This window comes from Corylus avellana, chromosome 7, assembly GCF_965113065.1.
Source record: "Corylus avellana chromosome 7, dhCorAvel1.hap1.2, whole genome shotgun sequence".
NCBI classification, from domain to species: Eukaryota; Viridiplantae; Streptophyta; class Magnoliopsida; order Fagales; family Betulaceae; genus Corylus; species Corylus avellana.
This window is the reverse complement of record NC_142496.1, coordinates 3,465,363-3,483,507: the sequence shown is the minus strand read 5'-3', so window position 1 is coordinate 3,483,507 and position 18,145 is coordinate 3,465,363. Positions and strand designations below refer to the sequence as shown.

The window sequence follows — 18,145 nt, the reverse complement described above, 5'->3', positions numbered from 1 at the left end:
ATACAACTACTTAACGTAACAATAAAAATTAGCTATTAGATTAGCAATTGTAAAAATAGAAAAATCATTACTCTCACACTCCTACCTTTTGAAGCCGGATAAATTAGTTTAAGCTTGGTAATTAAACTTTTTTAGAAATGTTAGACACACTATCATGACTCTCATACTTACTCCCAAATGTAACACTAAAAATTACCATTAAATTTAATATGAAACATTTCGCATACTTTTTAATCCGTTTATAATTAAAGTAACATTTTTTAAGTATATTTTTACGACCTTTACCAAAAGCCATTTAACCAAAAATTAAATATCTAAAGCCAATTAAGGAAATAAACTTTGTTTTCGTTGTTAACCTTGAGGGGCTCCATGCATTTTTTTCTTTCACACCTCTTGGAATAATAGTGCATGCAGGGTTGGAATGCAAGAAGAAGACGAAGCTTTCGTAATTGATATACATATAGAATAAATTATATGCTGATGAGGGAAAAGAGAAATCTTTTATTTCCATCGTGTTAAATTAGCCTTTCATAAAAAGGACAGAAATTTCATACAAACTGCTTTACAGAATAATTCCTTCAATCTAGCCTCCTTAAAAGTATTGTGTGTCCTTTAACATGTGATAAGTGCATGTTTTTTTAGTAGCACGTACTTCTCATATACTTCATATATTGAAAGAATCCCTAACAATCCAGTTTGTAAAAAATTTATCCTTAAAAAAAAATCTAATTAAACCAAGAATTCTGAGTGGAAGGAGGACAATATTGGTTGGGCAATAAATTGTTGAAGTTGGAATAATTGGCTTCAATTGGCTGTACTTCTTCTTGTGGATTACAATTGAGGAAGGCAATCTCAGCTTGGGTCTTGGCCAGCTCGCTTTCTGCATTGTGTATTTGTTGATATAATTGAGAAATAATTCCAACACACCCATAAACAGGATCTTGAATGCGATAATGTGCCTCGAAATACAAAGTATCCGCTGCTTGAGCTCGGAGATTTGGTGGGAGTTGCTGAATTTAATTAAAGAGCAAGAAATAATAAACATGGGATTTAGTGTAATGAGTTCATAAAAAGTACATATTTAATTATATATATATGTAGTAATTAGAAAGATATATTATATTACCTGGAGGATCTTTGCGACATTGCTAGCACCATAGATTCTGTGAACACAAGCAAATCTTTGAGGATCATTGGGAGGGAAATAAAGAGAGAAAATGCAATCTGAAGGGCATCTTCTTCTCAAATACTTGCAAGCTGCACAACGAGGAGAGATCATGGCTCAAATCCAAGAAAGAATCTAAGCAAAATATCACAGAAAGATTTCCTCAATATTTTGCTCTCTGTAGAAGAAAATCTAATGGAGATTTTGGTGATTTATTTATATAAATAAGAGAAGAGGAGAGTTTTTGTATTGTAAACAATGAGGTATAGCTTGGAGAGATTTTCCAACGGCTAGTTTTTTCTTTCGAATTTGGAGATTAGAAAGGAAAGCTTCTGAGATGGTAAGAGTAGACCAAGAGAATTAGAATGGAAATTTTCGACCGTTGTCTAACTTGCCTGTATAGCAAAAATGTATTATGAGATGTACGAATTTCTCAATACTTGAATGTTAGATGATATTGATTAAGAGTATAAGAAAATATTGTAGTAATTATTATCAGTTGTAAGGGAATGGACTATTGCCCAATTTAGGCATATCATCCTGCAGGGTATAGCCATTCTTATTTATTATTTAATAAAATTTCCTTTTATTCCTTAATATGGTTCTTGATAGATATGTACCACATGCACGTGTGAATTAAAACCATCAATGAAGTTTGGTATACCCGTTTAGTAAATCCCAAGGCCCATGGAACCTCTTGAGGCCCAATTAAGCCCGAGAAGTGCCAGATGTCCAAAAATACCATGGGAGTAGGTGGAAACACACCACGGGAGATCGCATCCACACCTAAGTCACGTCATTCGATACTCAAAGTAAGAGTGTACATGCGGATGTAGATGTGATTATTTGCAATATCAGCAACCGCATATACAAAATGCCTCTTTGGGTCACTAATAGGACTGTTTTAAATGATTTTGAAACTAATTTAAGCTGATTTTTAGTGTTTGCGCTTGTTTTAATTTTTTTTAAGCCCTATTGTTTTGAAAATATATTAATTTTACATTACTTTTGAAAACAATGTAAACATATATAACCTATTCATACTCTAAAAAGAGTCATTTTGGCATTAAACATTAAAATGACGGCATTTGAGTAAATTTATTGAATATATATATAGGGAATGTGAATGCATTTAGTAACCGTATTCATGTAATCTAAAACTGCTATCCGCATCCGCCTATACGGATAGTAAAAAATACTATCCGCATATGCATGTGTAGATAGTAAATAATGGTTAGCGGATAGATGCAGACAACGGATGCAGGTGGGTGGTTAATATCAGCCCACAACCCAACCTCAAAGGATCACCACCACGCCGTAATACACATGTCGCACCTCATTATCCTGCTGTGCAACAAGAAGTTGCATTTAATTCTTCGTCCTTACCCAATAAAAGATTACACCCAAAACTTGTGGAGCCGACTTGCCAACGAAACCCTTCGATCGCAAAAGTTGTACGCATGGGGAAGTTCAAAGCTCAAGGGATCAGATAAAGTGTATGGATTGACTCAGTGCACGAGAGACCTTTCTAGCTCTGATTGTGGGGTTTGTCTTGATGTTGAAATCATGGACCTTTCCCTCTTCTGTGATGGGAAACAAGGAGGAATCTACTTGGGCGAGAGCTGCACAGTAAGATTTGAGATGTACGAATTTCTCAATACCACAAATCTTTAAGGTCATGTTTGGTTTGCAAAATGGCTATTCAATCCATTAGAAAAAATAAATAGCTTTTATTAAGAGTAAAATAAGGTGGAATAGAATAGTATTGGTGTTAGAATATGCAATAAGGATCTAACACTTGGAATAACCATTCTCTTGCCCATGAGAGAATGACTATTTCAATGCTATTTTACTTCACATTATTTCACTTTCAATAAAAAAGGTATTCATTTTTTTAATGGAATAGCCATCCTACGTTGCAAACGTAACCCAAGTATTATCACTTGTAAGGAGATGGCCTATTGCCCAATTTACACATCTTCCTGCGTATGGCCATTCTCATTTACTATTTAATGAAATTTCGTTTTATTCCTGAATATGGTTCTCGATACATTAATCATACATATCTACCATGTGTGAATTAAAACCATCAATGAAGTATGATGCCTCGTTGGTCATTGCCATATTTGCTAGTGATGAAAAGGTGGTTACAGTTAGTAGTTATTGACTAAAATCGCTAATTATAACCGCCTAAGCAATTAGTAATTAAAATTCGCTAACCGACTGGCGGGCGGTTAGCGGTTCATAACCCTATTAGTGTTTAATAATCCTAATAACTGCTAACCGTTTTTTAAATAAAAAATTAAAAATTAAAAAAAAAAAAAAAAAACCAACACGATATCGTTTCTATGGTAATACAATAATACCCTACAACATATAACAACGTTTCATGAACTTTTATATATATATATAGGCGGTTAGTGGTTAGCGAGCGGTTAATAACCGCCCGCCTTTTCACCCTTAATTTGCTACTTAATTGTAAGCTATACGAGTAATGCTATAAGTTTTCCTAGAATCCACCTAGAGTCATCCCAAAAGTGATGTGGCTTTTAAAATCACCCTTGAATTTGAGATGTGATTTATTGATTTTTGATCTATTGGTAATTTTAAAAGCTATATCACATTTAGGATGACTCTAGGAGAACTCTATGAAGACTTATAACATTACTCAAGCTATACACACATTTGTTTTTTCTTCTAAGCAAAAAAGCAGGAGGAGTTGATTAGAGTAACTACTCGATTTGGCTGTAACAATACTAGCATCTGCACACTAAAAACCGCACAGAACAAAGGAGAGCGCGCGCGCGCGCACATATATATATATATATATATATATATATATATATATATATATATATATATATATGCCGTGGTACATTAAAGCCTGAACTAAATATGTCTTTCTCAAAACTCCTCTCTTCGCTTTATCTTGTAAGCTTTCTTCTTCTTGTTCTTTTGAAAGCTGTTTCCGGCGACGACCCAATCTATCACATTTGTTCAAGCTCCGGCACTTTCTTCACAGAAGACTTTTACGACGGAAGCCTACGACGCCTCTCAGCTTTACAGTCGTCTGAAACACCTGCAAACAAAGGTTTCAGTTTGGCTATGATGGGTGAAGTGTACGGACTCGCTCTTTGTCGGTTTGATGTCGTGGATGTAGACTGCTCGAGCTGCGTTGTTGATGCAAGCAAAGAGATTCGCAACCGTTGCCCGAATATAAAAGGCGCAACCATAGGCTACGATAAATGCTTATACAAGTATGAAAATGAGAATTTCTTTAGTATAGTTGACTACCAATCGGCGGTGACTTGCGACCCTGGCAATGCCAAGGAGCCGGCGGCGACATTTAACGGAGTCAGAAGAGATTTATTGATCCACCTTGCCGTAGGAGCTAATCAGTCTGAACTGATGTACGCAAACGGAAGTCGGGGGCTCGCGGGATCGGAGAAGCTTTATGGGTTTGCGCAGTGCACGAGGGACTTGATTTTCCTAGATTGTTTGACTTGTTTAGATTATGCAATCATGAGAGTTTCCTCTGTGTGTAATGGTAAACGAGGAGGACGCAATTCGGGTGGGAGCTGCATCTTAAGATATGAGATGTACCAATTGCTCAACAATTGAATGTTTGAATATTGTTCAACATATATATCTTGTAAGGGAATGGAGTGACATCCAGGGTATATGTAATAGCCGCCATTCTCATTTACTATTTAATGAAATTTCCTTTTATATATTCCAAGGTACCACATGTGCGTGTGGATTAAAACCATCAATGTAATTAATATGATGCCTCTTTGCCAATGTTTGCTACTTGTAAACCATATGTATATATTGTGGGGATTTTTCATCGATATTTAGACATTAGGTGCTAAAATGTAAGGGCGGCAAAATGTATTTTTCTCTTATTAATTTAAGTTGACAGAGCGTTACAGGATTGTATTAGAGCAGTCGGCTGTAGAGAATCATGAGAGCTTGTTTCTATTAGGAATAGAGTCTACAAAAAGATACCACAACAACAACCTATGATCAATAAAAATAGGACAAATACAAAGAGCCTAGCCTAGCCTGCCTAGGTGAATCCTCATAATACTAATAAGACGTACGACGAAAGAGTCTTAGATATTGATGAAGACCAGAAAGCTAAGGATTCCATAAAAAATAGCGATGATGTAAGGACAAACTCGCACCTGACGAGTTCTATTAAAAATACCATATCTAGAGTTTTAGATCTTGGATTGGAGCAAGCTTGGTGGCATTGGAAATCTAATTCAAATATCTACAAAGTCATGTTTCACAAGGTTCAGCTAATTCCAATGTTTGTTAGGTCAAAATGGTCCATAAAAAGAATCCTAGAAAGCTGGGCAAAATTGTTCGTATGCAATCTCGTTCGAACAAGATTTCAAAGGAGGGATCAGTGGGAGTCACAGAGAGGCTTGTTTGAAACCTCGTTCGGACGAGTTTGCAGATGTGCCGCACAGTTTTGCTGAAACCGACTCTATTTGTATTATTATTAGATTTAGGTTTGGGGGGCTTATAGATACATGTTTTATAGACCCTAGACTGTAACTTTTGATTATTATTCAGTTTTTATCAACAAGAGTGCTCAGAGTTGAGTTTTTTCATATTTTTCCTTCAAACCCTAGATAGGGTCTAGCGTTTTGAGAATATTTATTAGATGTTTGATAGAATCAAGGTCTTAAAAGTATTTATTCATTCTTCTTACTATTATTCTTGCATCTCACGAAATCACGCTGCATCAGATATTAACCAATAAACTGGCTTACTCCAAAAACTAGTCTTCTAGTAATGTCCAGAGGGTGACGAAGTATCCCACCCCAAGGTGAAGGAAGGTGTCATCAGTTCGGGATTAAGAGCATTTACATTTGACTCAGCAAATTTTAGCTAAAGAATTTTTTTTTTTTTTTTTTTTTTTTTTTTTTTTTGCATTTTATTTTAGCTATCCACTTTTACTATTCCAATTAATTCTTTCTTTAACCCACTATCACAATTTTATCTATGCACTAATTCAGCTTACATCCATTGGAATGGGCTGGATGGATTTTTAGTATATTTTGGTTTATCTTAGATTCTTATTAGTGGGTGTTTTTAGATTTGCGGCCCTTGTGGGTTTTCAGTAATAGATCGAAGTTACTCTTCTGTTATTTTTGTATCTTTTCAAAAATGAGATGGCTTTTAATATAACTATTTGATCAAAATTTAATAGTAATCAATCACAAGTCTAATTGTGATTTTAAGAACCACATTATTCTTAGAGTAACACAAAAGTGATTTCTACCATTACTTGTGGTCTTGGGGTGAGATATTATAGAATCTTCACCGTTCATTTCACTATTTTACTAATGGATGTAAGCTGGATTCGAAGGAAAATAATCATAGAATATGATCGAAGAAAAGATGGTGAGGGAACTATAGCGATTAAGATAGAATTAAGTTACTTATTAGCTCACATTATATGGCTACTTGTTTGTGATGTAGTGATTGACAGCAACCTACTTGAATAGATTTTTTTTTTTTTTTTTTTTTTTGAAAAAACATTTTGATATGATGTAAAGTAGAGAAGTATTTTTTAATGTCTTGCATGTAAATTGTTGGGGCTGCGTTCTTAATGAAACCAAAAGAATTTGCAAAAACGAACACCAATCGAAGCTGTTACGACAACATGTCAAGAAAATTGTTCGGTTGGAAATGTTGTGCGCAGTCGGAAGTTTGAAGCTCAAAGGGTCTTTTAAACTGTATGGGTTGACTTCGAGAGGCATTTCTAAGGTCGGATTCGGCTTAGGTGCGGTAGTGCAAAACTACCGCACCATGCAGTAGTCCAAAACTGCACCGTTTGGTGCAGTTTTGAGAAGGAAAAATTCAAAACTTAACCAAAAAGTGCAGTTTTGGGCTGGGAAAAAATAGGTTTTTTTAAAAATATAACAAACAATTATTTAAGAATTAAAAAATATAAAAAACTAATAATTAAAAATATTAAAACAATTAAAAAAGTTAAAAAAACTAAAAACTAGAAAGAATTAAAAACAAACACAAGAGCTGATCATGATGTTCTTGCAGATTCAGTTCATGTTCTTGCTCTTGGTGTTGATAACTATCTTCTAGCGGGTTTTCATGATTTTGCTGAAAGATACATCATGGATCAAAGAAATCATTGTTTCAACCAGATCCATGTACCCAAAAGTCTTCATCAGATCCATAGAATCCATGCCTTCAAGGGAAATCAGGAAGAAGAGGGAATCAGAGAAAGCACATGATAGCCTTCACCGGTGCCGGAATCGACGAAGATCCACCCTCATGGCCATTGGGGTGGTCCAGATTGAAGTGGGTGTTGCTGGTGGAATGAAATACAAGGACCTCATGGTTTTTGGAGTTTTGGGTTTCTTCGAATTTTTCCTTTTGGCTTCCAATTTTCTGTCACTTTCTTGAGAAAGTTGGAGGAGGATAATGGAAAGGCAAGTTAATATGTGAGAAAGTTGGAGGAGGATAATGGAAATCCACCCCCTTGGCCAAAATGGGGTGGTCCGGCCACCCCATTTTGGCCAAGGGGTGGCTCCACCCCTTTCATTTTTTTTTTTTTTTCCTCTTCTATTTTTTTAATACTTTTAGTTTTTAAATATTTTTCTTTTTCTTTTTCTTTAAAAGAACTATTTGTTTATTGCCCAAAACTGCACCAAACAATGTAGTTTTGGACTACAGCATGGTGCGGTAGTTTTGAACTACCGCACCTAAGCCAAATCCTTCTAGGTCTACTTGTGGAGTGTGTCTCAATACGACAATCGCGAAACTTTCCACATCTTGTGAAGAGAATTAAGGATACTTTTTGAGCGGGAGCTGCATCGTATATACAAATTTCTCAATTTTTGAATAATGTTATTTAAGAAACTATTATACGACTAACATATTATAATTAGAATGATGTGACAGTGAAAATTAACCTTTGAATCAACAAAAGTTAATCTTCACCATCACATCATTTTAATTGTATGAGAGTCATATAACAGTTTGGTGTAAGAAATATATTTTTAAGTATCATCACTTGTAAAGGAATGGACTATCGTCCAATTCACACATCATTCCGAGTATAGTGATTCTCATATACTATTTAATAAAATTTCGTTTTATTCCTTAATATGGTTCTTGATAGATATGTACCACATGTGTGAATTGAAACCATCAATGAAGTATATATGATGCCTCTTTCCCATGTTTGCTACTTGTAAACCATATTTACATACCATACGTTATGTATAGAAAGATAGATACACATAAAGAATTAGGTTGACATAATAAATTGAAGCTTGATTCAATGTTAAGTTGACATTTTTCTTAAAAGCATAAATTGACAATTGATAGGAAATGATAAATTTAACCATTCCATTAATACTTTAAAAACGTTTGACGAAGTTTTGTATCAATTCAGAGGTACAACTTAGCTATCAATGTCCAAATATTTGTTTTATGAAGATAAAGTTGTTTCTCTGGGGCTTGATTGTAAGTTCAAAATTACCTAGGATTTCATATAAGTGGAGTTCTTCTTAGTCAGCATAGTGTTGAATGAACATGTTCTCTGCTTGAACCTACCAATTTCCTATCAAATTATGATGTCTACTTCACATAATAATATATAGACTAGCTGCATAGAATACCTATTTCAAACTACACATCTACATGAATCAAACTTCTTCCTGAATATATAAAGATTGTAGCATTCAGCAGTTTGAAATAGGTATTTTCAACTGCAAAAGGGTTCCCAAAGAGAGTGAACTGATCACAAAAGGCAGAACTTGGTCATCAAATATTTATAGGTATTCTTGACAGCAAACTACAATGACAACTGACTGAACAACACATGCTAGAGAGTATCAAAGAACAGAAAGTACTTTCCCTGATTATGAAAAGGATCATTTATGTGGTCCAATACTCCCACAATTATTATGCAGCATTCCTGAAGTCTCACAGAAACTTCCTGTAGGGCCTGCCTGCATCCTCATCTTGCATATGCTGTAACCACAGTTAACTAAATGTTAGCATGTACAATAATCAGTTAACAGGAAATCTGGAATAAGAATTTCCACATATTTTGAATCCAACTAAAACAACAAGAAGCAAAATCTCAGTACTATACCAAATGGTTATTTTTCAAATCGTTAAGCGAGAAGATTGAAAAAGAAGGCCTTGAGCAATGCATTACAGTTATGTGATCAGACGAAGATCAAATTTTGCGTCCAAATTACTCTTGGAATCAATTTGTATGTGCTGAGAAGAAAGCTCAACAGCATAACTTTATTGGTACAGTTCTAAGGTTTACAGACAGCCATATATGTTAAAGAAATGGGGCAAAATCACATTTTACAAGCTTCTTGGTAAAATTTGAACCTCACACCTGGTAAGAAGTAGATCAAGATAAACATGACATGGAACATGAATACATAAAGAAAACACAAAATACAGGTAAATTGCTTACTGAATCGGAAAAGAAGTTCAGGCAACACAGAAAACAAACAAACAAAAAGGAAAAGCAATTTTAAGATGTCAAAGATACACGATTGTATGTGGAATTGACAATAACATACAAAGTTGACTATCTAATTAGTATCCATCAATATTGGAGCCAATATAATATACCATATATAAATGTAATTCCATGCCCTGAGAAGTAGAAACTAATGATCTTTCCCCACCACTACCAAAATTACACGAACTTTCACCATAATGCAGTGAGTAGAAGGCATATTATATAACTCAAAATAACACATCATGTTTCTAGAATATGAGACTTCTCGCATCATTCTCATGAAACAAACTAAAAAGACATTGTACTCAATTCCTCCCCCACATATTACAAGGCATAAATTCTAGACCTCTCACATTAAAGGGTCATTACCTGGTTTTGATCCCACCAAAGTATGATCTCAGTGGGATGACTTGGATAAGGACCTATCCTCTAGCTATTTTGTTTGAACTGGTCACCCTCAAGACTCGAAACCTCCTAATATATGTCCACACCCCTACTCTAAATGACCCATTACCTCCTTGGAACACCAACCTCCCCTCATGCTATCAAATTTGGTTCCCATCATCAATCTCTACAAAGCCTCCTTCTCCTTAGCATAACTCCATAACCATTTCCCCATAAGAGCTTGGTTAAACTGAAACAAGTTTTTGACCCCTAAACCACTTAAACACATTGGACAACAAATTTTTGACCAATTGACTAAATGAAACTTCTTTTTTTTAAGTAATTGTCCCCAAGGGGGATTTGACCTACTGAATTAAATGGAACTTAAACTCGTCACCAACTCCACCCCACAAAAAGTCTCTTTGAAGTTTCTCAATCTAGTTACCCACACTTATGGGAATGGGAGAAAGGGACAAAAAAATAAGTAGGCAAATTGGGGAGAGTGCTTTAATCAAAGTTAACCTGCCACCCTTAGACAAATAAAGTTTCTTCCAACCTGCCAACCGACGTTCTATTTTTTCAATAATACCATCCCATATAGATTTAGCCTTATACGAATATCCCAAAGAAAGACCCAAATACTTCATCGGCAAAGAGGCCACCCTACAACCAAGGATACGCCAAACCTCCTACATCATCCACATTGGCGATGCTTAATCTTCAATCCTGAAACCGCTTCAAAACATAAAAACAGACAACGCAAATGACAAAGATGTTCACGATTTGCCTCACAAAAGATCAAGGTATCACCCACAAACAAAAGATGAAATGGTAGAAGCTCATCATTATTCCTCGACCCCGCTAAAAACATAATAATAGCCCCTTATCCACTATGGCAGACATCATCCCACTCATACAACGCAAAGTGGTTCATACAAAATTTTCACAAGAATTGATATTAAAATGTGTCGTGTAAATAATTCGCACAGATATAGAGAGATAGATACATGACTTAGTAGAATTAATAGCACCATGTCACCATAAACTGGTTTCAAAAATATAGGAGCGCCAGCCTTATTCCCATGAACCTACAGCTATAACAATCACTCATAGGAGACAGAAATCTTCAATAAGAAATTCAAACAGAATCATAATTGTTTTTCTTCTCATCGGAGAAAACAAAATCAATCATGAGGTCAAGGGAGTAATTTGACTCTCTTTTCTTTTTCAAGATTCTTCCTTTATCATCAAAAGAAACTATGTCGATAAGGGGATGACGGTGATTTTGATGCCACTCTAGTTGTTCTTGAAAGACATTGTAGCAAACAAGAGTATGTCACTTGATGAACGAACAGACCCAGATGTAGGAATGTGTATCTGGAGGGGAAAAAAAACATTTTATAACAAGTCATTATACTGTCATCAAGCGACCTGTTATTTTGCATAAACCTTGCCCCTGAATTATCTCATCCATGGAAAGTTACCAGCTCAAGATTTTACCACATCAACTACATTACATGTATCTATAAACTAGAACCTCAACTCTAGACCACAACGTTTTCCAATAATAATCCGCGTGTCTCACCACCAATGTGTTATACTGAACCGACACACATAACAGCCTCACTGTAACACACTGCTAGAGTAACATTGTTGACCAAAGTTTCAATGCTCAAATTTTAGTATGAATAAATCACAGCATCATTAGCATAAAGAACCTCTAACAAATGAATATCTCTCAACTTTTGAATTCATGAGATCAAATAAGAAAAAAAAAATGGAACAAGAAAACACTTCAAGTTTATGAAATCAGCACTCTTGTGAGAAATTTATGTAAATGATTGAGGCTTGTCACACAGGTTAATTTCAATCAAAATTTGAGCGTTCATTTTTACAGAAATGGTCTGAATGTGGAAATCGTATCAGATTCTCATCCCTAGATTCCAATAAAATTACGATCAAATACCACATTCGTAGCTACAAGGTCAACACGCACAATTCGAACCATCATCAACAACAACTCAGACGCAAGCAGATGAATTCGATTAGATTCTCAACCTCAGATTTCAAGAAAATTACAACTACAATCACCAGGGGCATTAACAACAGATCCGGCGGAGAGAAACGAAAGCAAAACGTGAGGGTGAAACGAAATGAGCTTGAGTTGATTAGGGGGAAATCTTACGAATTCACGGACGATGCCCTTGTAGACGAGGAAGGGGACGGCGATGCCGAATATGCCGACGAGGGCGAAGTTGCGGCGAGTCCAGCGGAAGTTGTGCTCGAGGTTCTCTCGGGCTGAGCCCCACTCCTCTATGAACTTGTTCTTGTTCGTCTCCATTCCTCCCCCCATCTTCTCTCTTTCTTTGCTCTTCTCTACCAATCCTCTCCACCTGCAACTGCTTTCTACACTCTCTCTCTCTCTCTCTCTCTGTGTCTCTCAAGTTTTTCTTCGCCTATATTCAGGCCGTTTGGCTGCATGAATTACTCTATCCCTCGAGTTTGTCTTTTCTTTTCATTATTATTTTTAGTTTAGAGGGGAAAATTGCTTTCATTTTTTTTAAAAAAAATAATTCTCAATCATACCATTTTTCTTTTCATCTAAGAGAATATGTTATTATTATTAGTTTTCCATCTAATTTAACAACATATTCATCGGTAGACTATAAAGTGGATTTTACATCAAAAATTATGATTATTTTCAAAATCATGAAAATTAGTATATATAATTTAAATGGCATATGTTTGCACTTTACCAAACTGAATGGTACTAAGGTTTTGTTTTTTTCGACTTAAAATTTTTTTATATTTCTTTTTGTATTTGGTACAACAGAAATCGTTATCAAATTGAAAATATTTTTGGTTGATTAGGAAAACATTATTTAATTTTTTATAAAATTGTTTTATTATTTTTTTAAAACCGTAAACTATTTTTAGAGTTTAAGTTATTCTTTCTCAAATCACATAGAGTTCGTTGAACCATTGACGGAAGCTATGCAACAATCACCAGAGTTCAACTGTCGAAAGCTGCCCGGCCTTCGTTGGATACCACAACTAGAGTTTGCCGAACCACTGCCAAAAGCTGTAACAAATATTTTCAACGAAAAATATTCTTCATAAAAAATGAAGCTTAAGAATAATATAATTTAAAAAATATTTAACATTTACCAATATTTATAATTTTAACCAAGGATGTTAATAATTTGGAAAATATTGATCATTCATACATATTGATGATTTGAAGTGTCGAAATTGAAATGTATGGACTAAACTTACACTAGGATGATATTTATATATCTTTCTCAAAAAAGAAAAAAATGAATGGAGTAGATTTTTCCCTTTGGTGGACCCCATTTTTTATTAAAATAATTAAGATCTACGGCTGTGACTGTCCTGGTTAGATCCAACGGGTACGTTTAGTGAGATCCAATGACCCGTAATAAATCTCTAATAGGGTTTTAGGTTTCTGCCATAACAAATACCACCCGGCAAGATTGAAACTGAGAAGAAAAAATTCTAATGGCGTCTAGGGTTTCACTGAAGAGCAAGGGCAAGGCGAGCGGCAAGGGTTCCAAGGGCTCGCAGGAGGAGAAATCCCTGGCACAGAGCTTCAAGGAGTGGAGCACCTGGACCGTGAAGAAGGCCAAGGTCATCACCCACTACGGATTCATTCCTTTGGTCATCATTATCGGCATGAACTCCGAGCCCAAGCCCCACATCTCCCAGCTTCTCAGCCCGGTCTGATCTTTGTTCCTCTATTTTCTGCAATACCCAGATCAGGATTCGGGCTCCTCTTTCATGGGTCGGTGCCTATTTGTCGAATCTACGTGATTTGAGTTTGGGTTTTATGTTATGTTAATGGGGTTTCTGTATGTTTATGTAATGTTTGGATGCCGAGAAAATCTAGGGAATAGGAAATAAGAAGAAGTCAGTTTTGAATATTGAATCTTTATTTTAATGCATTTTGATATTGCCTTACTATCTGAATCTAAATTCTAATTCTTGATTATGTTTATAATTTATGCGATAAAATAACCTAATATGATTAAAATTTTGTTTGTTGCTTTTTTTCTTTTACTTTCTGTGGTTGGAGTCGTGTTTGTCCTGTACGGTCTGATATTTCAACCATAGCCTGATTGAGGGGTTTGTGATGATGCTTTCTGCGATAATCGATATTTATTTGAGTTTGGATTTATGTGATTATCTTCTTCTCTTCTTATATATGGCTTGCTAATTCTGAAGTTGAAGTTGAAGAATCACCATACGGAAAGATCTAGCTATTGTTTTCTTATGGAGGTAGAATCACTGCTAGCCTCTGTTTGGTTCTGGAGTAATCTTAGGAAATTAGCTATGGGGATTCACTGTTGGTGGGGGGAGTTCTTCTAGGAATTTAAAGAATTTGCCTCCCGGTGAGTGGAAATGAATTAGCACTGCAGTTTTTGGCTTATTTCATTTTCTTTCTGTTAATAAATTATTTGATTCTCAAGAATGGAGTTGTGTTTCCTAATCTGGTAATATGAAAGAATTAGACTTAAGAGAGTGAAGGATTCTGTTCACAAAGAACTGAAATATGAAAGAATTTTTATCTGTCAAGAGTTTATTTTCCTTACCTATGTGTAGAATAGTCAATAAAGCATTGATACTCAGCTATAATTTTGGTGAGATAATCTTTCGGCCTTTTGTTATTTGCTAGCTCTTCTTAATTACTTTCCTAGTGGGTTTGTGCAAAGTCCTCTGCCTGCCAAGCTAAAGAAACGAAAAGAAAATAAGAACTGATCCTGTTTATTATTATTATTATTATTATTATCTGATTTTTTTTTTTTTTTTTTTTTAACTTTATGCCTATGGTTGGTTCTTGAGAAAATCTACGAAGAATATGGAAATATGAAACTTTTCCATCGTAGGCTATTTCAGTTTCTGAAGACCGATAAACAATGCTGACTACAATAATTCTCTCTTTGATGTCTGAGAAAGTAAAGCATCAACTTTTGAATTTATGTTTAAAGTTGATTTCATTCTCAGAGCATATTAAATTAGCATCTGCAGAATATGCAGAATATGGTGTTACTGAGAAAAAAAAGGCAGTAGAAATTTCTTGTGAAAAAGTAAGCGGTGGAGACTGGATTATTCTGAGAGAACTTAAGTTAATTTTTTACTGGAGGCATTATTTACAATTTATTTTTTTACAGGGGTTTTTTCTTGGTAATTTACACACAGGAGGTATCATTCAAGTTATAAACGTTTTCTCATGTCTTTTTCACCATCTTATCATAATTTATTTTTTATAAAAAAAAATGGTATCTTTGCAACGTTTGAACCTGGTAATTAAACATGCCTCGGCTGTCCCTCCATTTGATGGGTTAGAGAACAAAGAGAGCATTGAAGAAAATGCAATTCTATAAGAAACGAGAGAAATAGGCCGGCTTGATAAGTTTTGAAGCTTTAGGCAATAAATATAAGGGAGGCATTTTTTATATTTAAATATTGATTAAATAATACCTAGTTTAGTTTCTATCCATATACATATTTTATAGGAGAAATTTACAATTTTAAAAATATTTACAAATGAAATATTTACCGGACAGAATTAAGTGCTAAAAGAAACTATAAATTAGGAATAAGGTAAATAAAATAATTAATTAAAAGTATATTTTGGTGGAGTTAAAAAGGATCGAGATCCCCTAGAATTTCCTTTAAATTTGAAATTCTTAAATTCATAAATTTCAGTCATTCATCTCATCTAAAAAATAGGCTAATCTAAGTTTAAAACGTGGAATCTCCATGTGTTAATGACATTCGCATGTGGAAAAAATGGAAGGTCGGGATTGAATCAACAATGATCTCATTCAAACATGTCATATGTCACATTTGAACAAAAATCTACAATTGTCAACTTGTACATGAGAAGTAGGTGAAGATCAACTGTCTAAATCATTGAGACAGTTGAAGATCAACTCCCATATGACAGTTGAAGATCAACTCCCATAGGTGAAGAAGTAGGTGAAGATCAACTCCCATATGAGAAATTTTTTTTATTTTTTTTATTTTTTTTATTTTTTTTTATAATCAAATAAGGAAAGGGTTACATAATTAAAACACTGAAAAAAAATTGGACTCCCCCATATTAGCCCCAAAATGAAAATTACAGTGCAGCAAACAATACAAGGTAACTATAAGAAATGGGTCATAAAATGATTTGATCCTTTTAGTAAGGGCCGCAAAAAGCGGTTTGAACATCAAGATGAATAAACAGGCAAAGGGTTCAACCCTACCCAAACACCAGAAGAAAAGACACTGTAAAGATATTGTGTGTAATAAATGTGGGCTAACACGATCTTTGATTGAACGAGACAAAATCTCGTTCAAACGAGATCATAAAATGTGCATGGAACCAAGTGTTTTAAACATTAAAACAAGGGGAAAAGTTCATTTTTTGCCTTCTTCATCCCAGGAAGGCAGAGGTTGAGAGAGTGCCTTTGAGAGAGAGAGAGGGGGGGGGAGAGAAATCAAGGGGAAAGAGAGAGAAATGCTTGAGAAGGAGAGAGAGCTTGAAGAAAAGCTCAAAAAGGTAAACTTCTATACGATTTTCAATACTTATCTAGAGTTGTTATTGTGTTTTGTTGGTTAAATGTTTGTGTTGATTCATTGGAGATTGTGTTGTTAAGATTGTTGTTAGAGTTGTCGTTTGGAGAAAAGTGAGTAGAAGGAAGTTTACGGTTTGTTTCAAAGGAGGAATTTTTGGTAGTGTAGTTGATTTTTTTTGGGATGTATGTTCGGTTGGTTATGATTATGTGGTATGAAGAAAGAGAATTTGGTGAAGTAATTTTTACGCATAAGTATTCAAGGCAGAGTTTTCATTTAACCGAGGCAGTCACAAAATGCCCGTTCGAATGAATTATGTTTAAAGACTTTATAGAAGCACAATGAGGAGGAAATTGAGCTAGCAGAGTAAGAAGTAAAAGTTTTTTAGTATGAGAAATAGCAAAGATAGTTTTCTATGAATAGTTTATGAAAGTTAGTTTTGGAAAGGTTTTACAAAAGGTAGTTTTCTCAAGATTAATTTAAAAATATAGTGCACAAAAAGGATTAGAAATTGTTTGCAAAAGGAATTATCTAAGCATAATTGTGAAAGATAGTTTATAAAATGAATGTTTTACAAAATAAACGTTTTAAGAAATAAAGTATTCATGTTTTAACTAGGACTAATATCATAACTTTTTCATTATTAATGTTATTTTTTTTTTTCCTAATAAAAAATGTTGGAGGGGGAAACCAATTGTAGTTATCCTACTTAGCCGTGACCATAGTAGCACCAACCCACGAGGCGCCGCTTAGGAGGGGCCTATAAAGGATGGGAACCGCAGGTACTCCCTTAAGACCGACCAAGCCATAGCTTAACACCCGCCTTACCCGGACATCATTGAGACTCAAAATGACTAACACTAATAGGCTAATGGATTCTCATTGTGAGAGTCGAACCCAAGCCCTAGTGCATACCCAACCGTATAAGAATTCTCTTGAGACCATTGAACTACCACCCTTGGTGGTTTTCATTATTAATGTTTACTTACTAAGTTGTTGTCTTGTTGACTCATAATTCTACCTATAAAATGCTGTTTTACAGAAATTGTGCACGTGGAGACAAAAAAGAGCAACTAGAGTAATCGAGAGTGACGAGGATATTTGGATCATATAGTTTTCCTAACATATGATCAATTGGCAGCAAGAAATACATAAAGAAACCAATAATTCATGATAATAATAATTAAAAAAAAAAAAAAAAAAACTAATGCAAGTCTTTGAATATGAGTGCATTTTTTGTAATTAGAGAGTATTGACTGATCTAAGATATGGAATGATTGATCCCGAAAGTGAAGGATTGGACTGTGAACAAGAAGATTTAGGTAAAGGGAAACCATGAAATTAAAAAAGGATTTCAATAAAATATTGAGATTTTAGAAGAAAAAATAGAGAGAAAGATGGAAAAACCATGAAGAAAGGGGGAATATCACTAAAGGATATACTCCAATTCTCTTCCTTCGGAGTAGGAGAGGATCCTGATC

General features: G+C 34.7%; 2 protein-coding genes and 2 pseudogenes across 3 annotated transcripts; 2 read left to right on the top strand and 2 right to left on the bottom strand.

The window, feature by feature from the left end:
* Positions 1-725: 725 nt before the first annotated feature.
* Positions 726-1,322, bottom strand: LOC132185441 (LOB domain-containing protein 23 pseudogene; annotated as a pseudogene). The gene is made up of 2 exons (XR_015912812.1): positions 1,127-1,322; positions 726-1,010 (listed from the first exon to the last, which is right to left on the bottom strand). The product of XR_015912812.1 is annotated as an LOB domain-containing protein 23 pseudogene (transcript).
* A 2,738-nt stretch (positions 1,323-4,060) lies between these two features.
* Positions 4,061-4,786, top strand: LOC132185443 (antimicrobial ginkbilobin-2-like protein pseudogene; annotated as a pseudogene).
* Positions 4,787-8,852: 4,066 nt separating this feature from the next.
* On the bottom strand, positions 8,853-12,553 carry LOC148584352 (neuronal acetylcholine receptor subunit alpha-5). The gene is made up of 2 exons (XM_088518287.1): positions 12,268-12,553; positions 8,853-9,184 (listed from the first exon to the last, which is right to left on the bottom strand). Exons 1-2 carry the CDS (start codon positions 12,433-12,435, stop codon positions 9,137-9,139), a joined length of 216 nt encoding a protein of 71 aa, XP_088374413.1. The 5' UTR covers positions 12,436-12,553; the 3' UTR covers positions 8,853-9,136.
* A 992-nt stretch (positions 12,554-13,545) lies between these two features.
* On the top strand, positions 13,546-14,063 carry LOC132184957 (mitochondrial import receptor subunit TOM7-1). Its single transcript, XM_059598755.2, has one exon. It carries the CDS (start codon positions 13,602-13,604, stop codon positions 13,824-13,826), a length of 225 nt encoding a protein of 74 aa, XP_059454738.1. The 5' UTR covers positions 13,546-13,601; the 3' UTR covers positions 13,827-14,063.
* Positions 14,064-18,145: the final 4,082 nt, after the last annotated feature.

Bases quoted from the DNA above. Each gene is read 5' to 3' on its own strand.
- LOC148584352 (XM_088518287.1), bottom strand. From the start codon at position 12,435: ATGGGGGGAGGAATGGAGACGAACAAGAACAAGTTCATAGAGGAGTGG. The intron at 9,185-12,267 runs GTAAGATTTCCC...CTGTGGTTACAG, and splicing joins AGGGCATCGTCCGTGAATTC to CATATGCAAGATGAGGATGC.
- LOC132184957 (XM_059598755.2), top strand. From the start codon at position 13,602: ATGGCGTCTAGGGTTTCACTGAAGAGCAAGGGCAAGGCGAGCGGCAAG.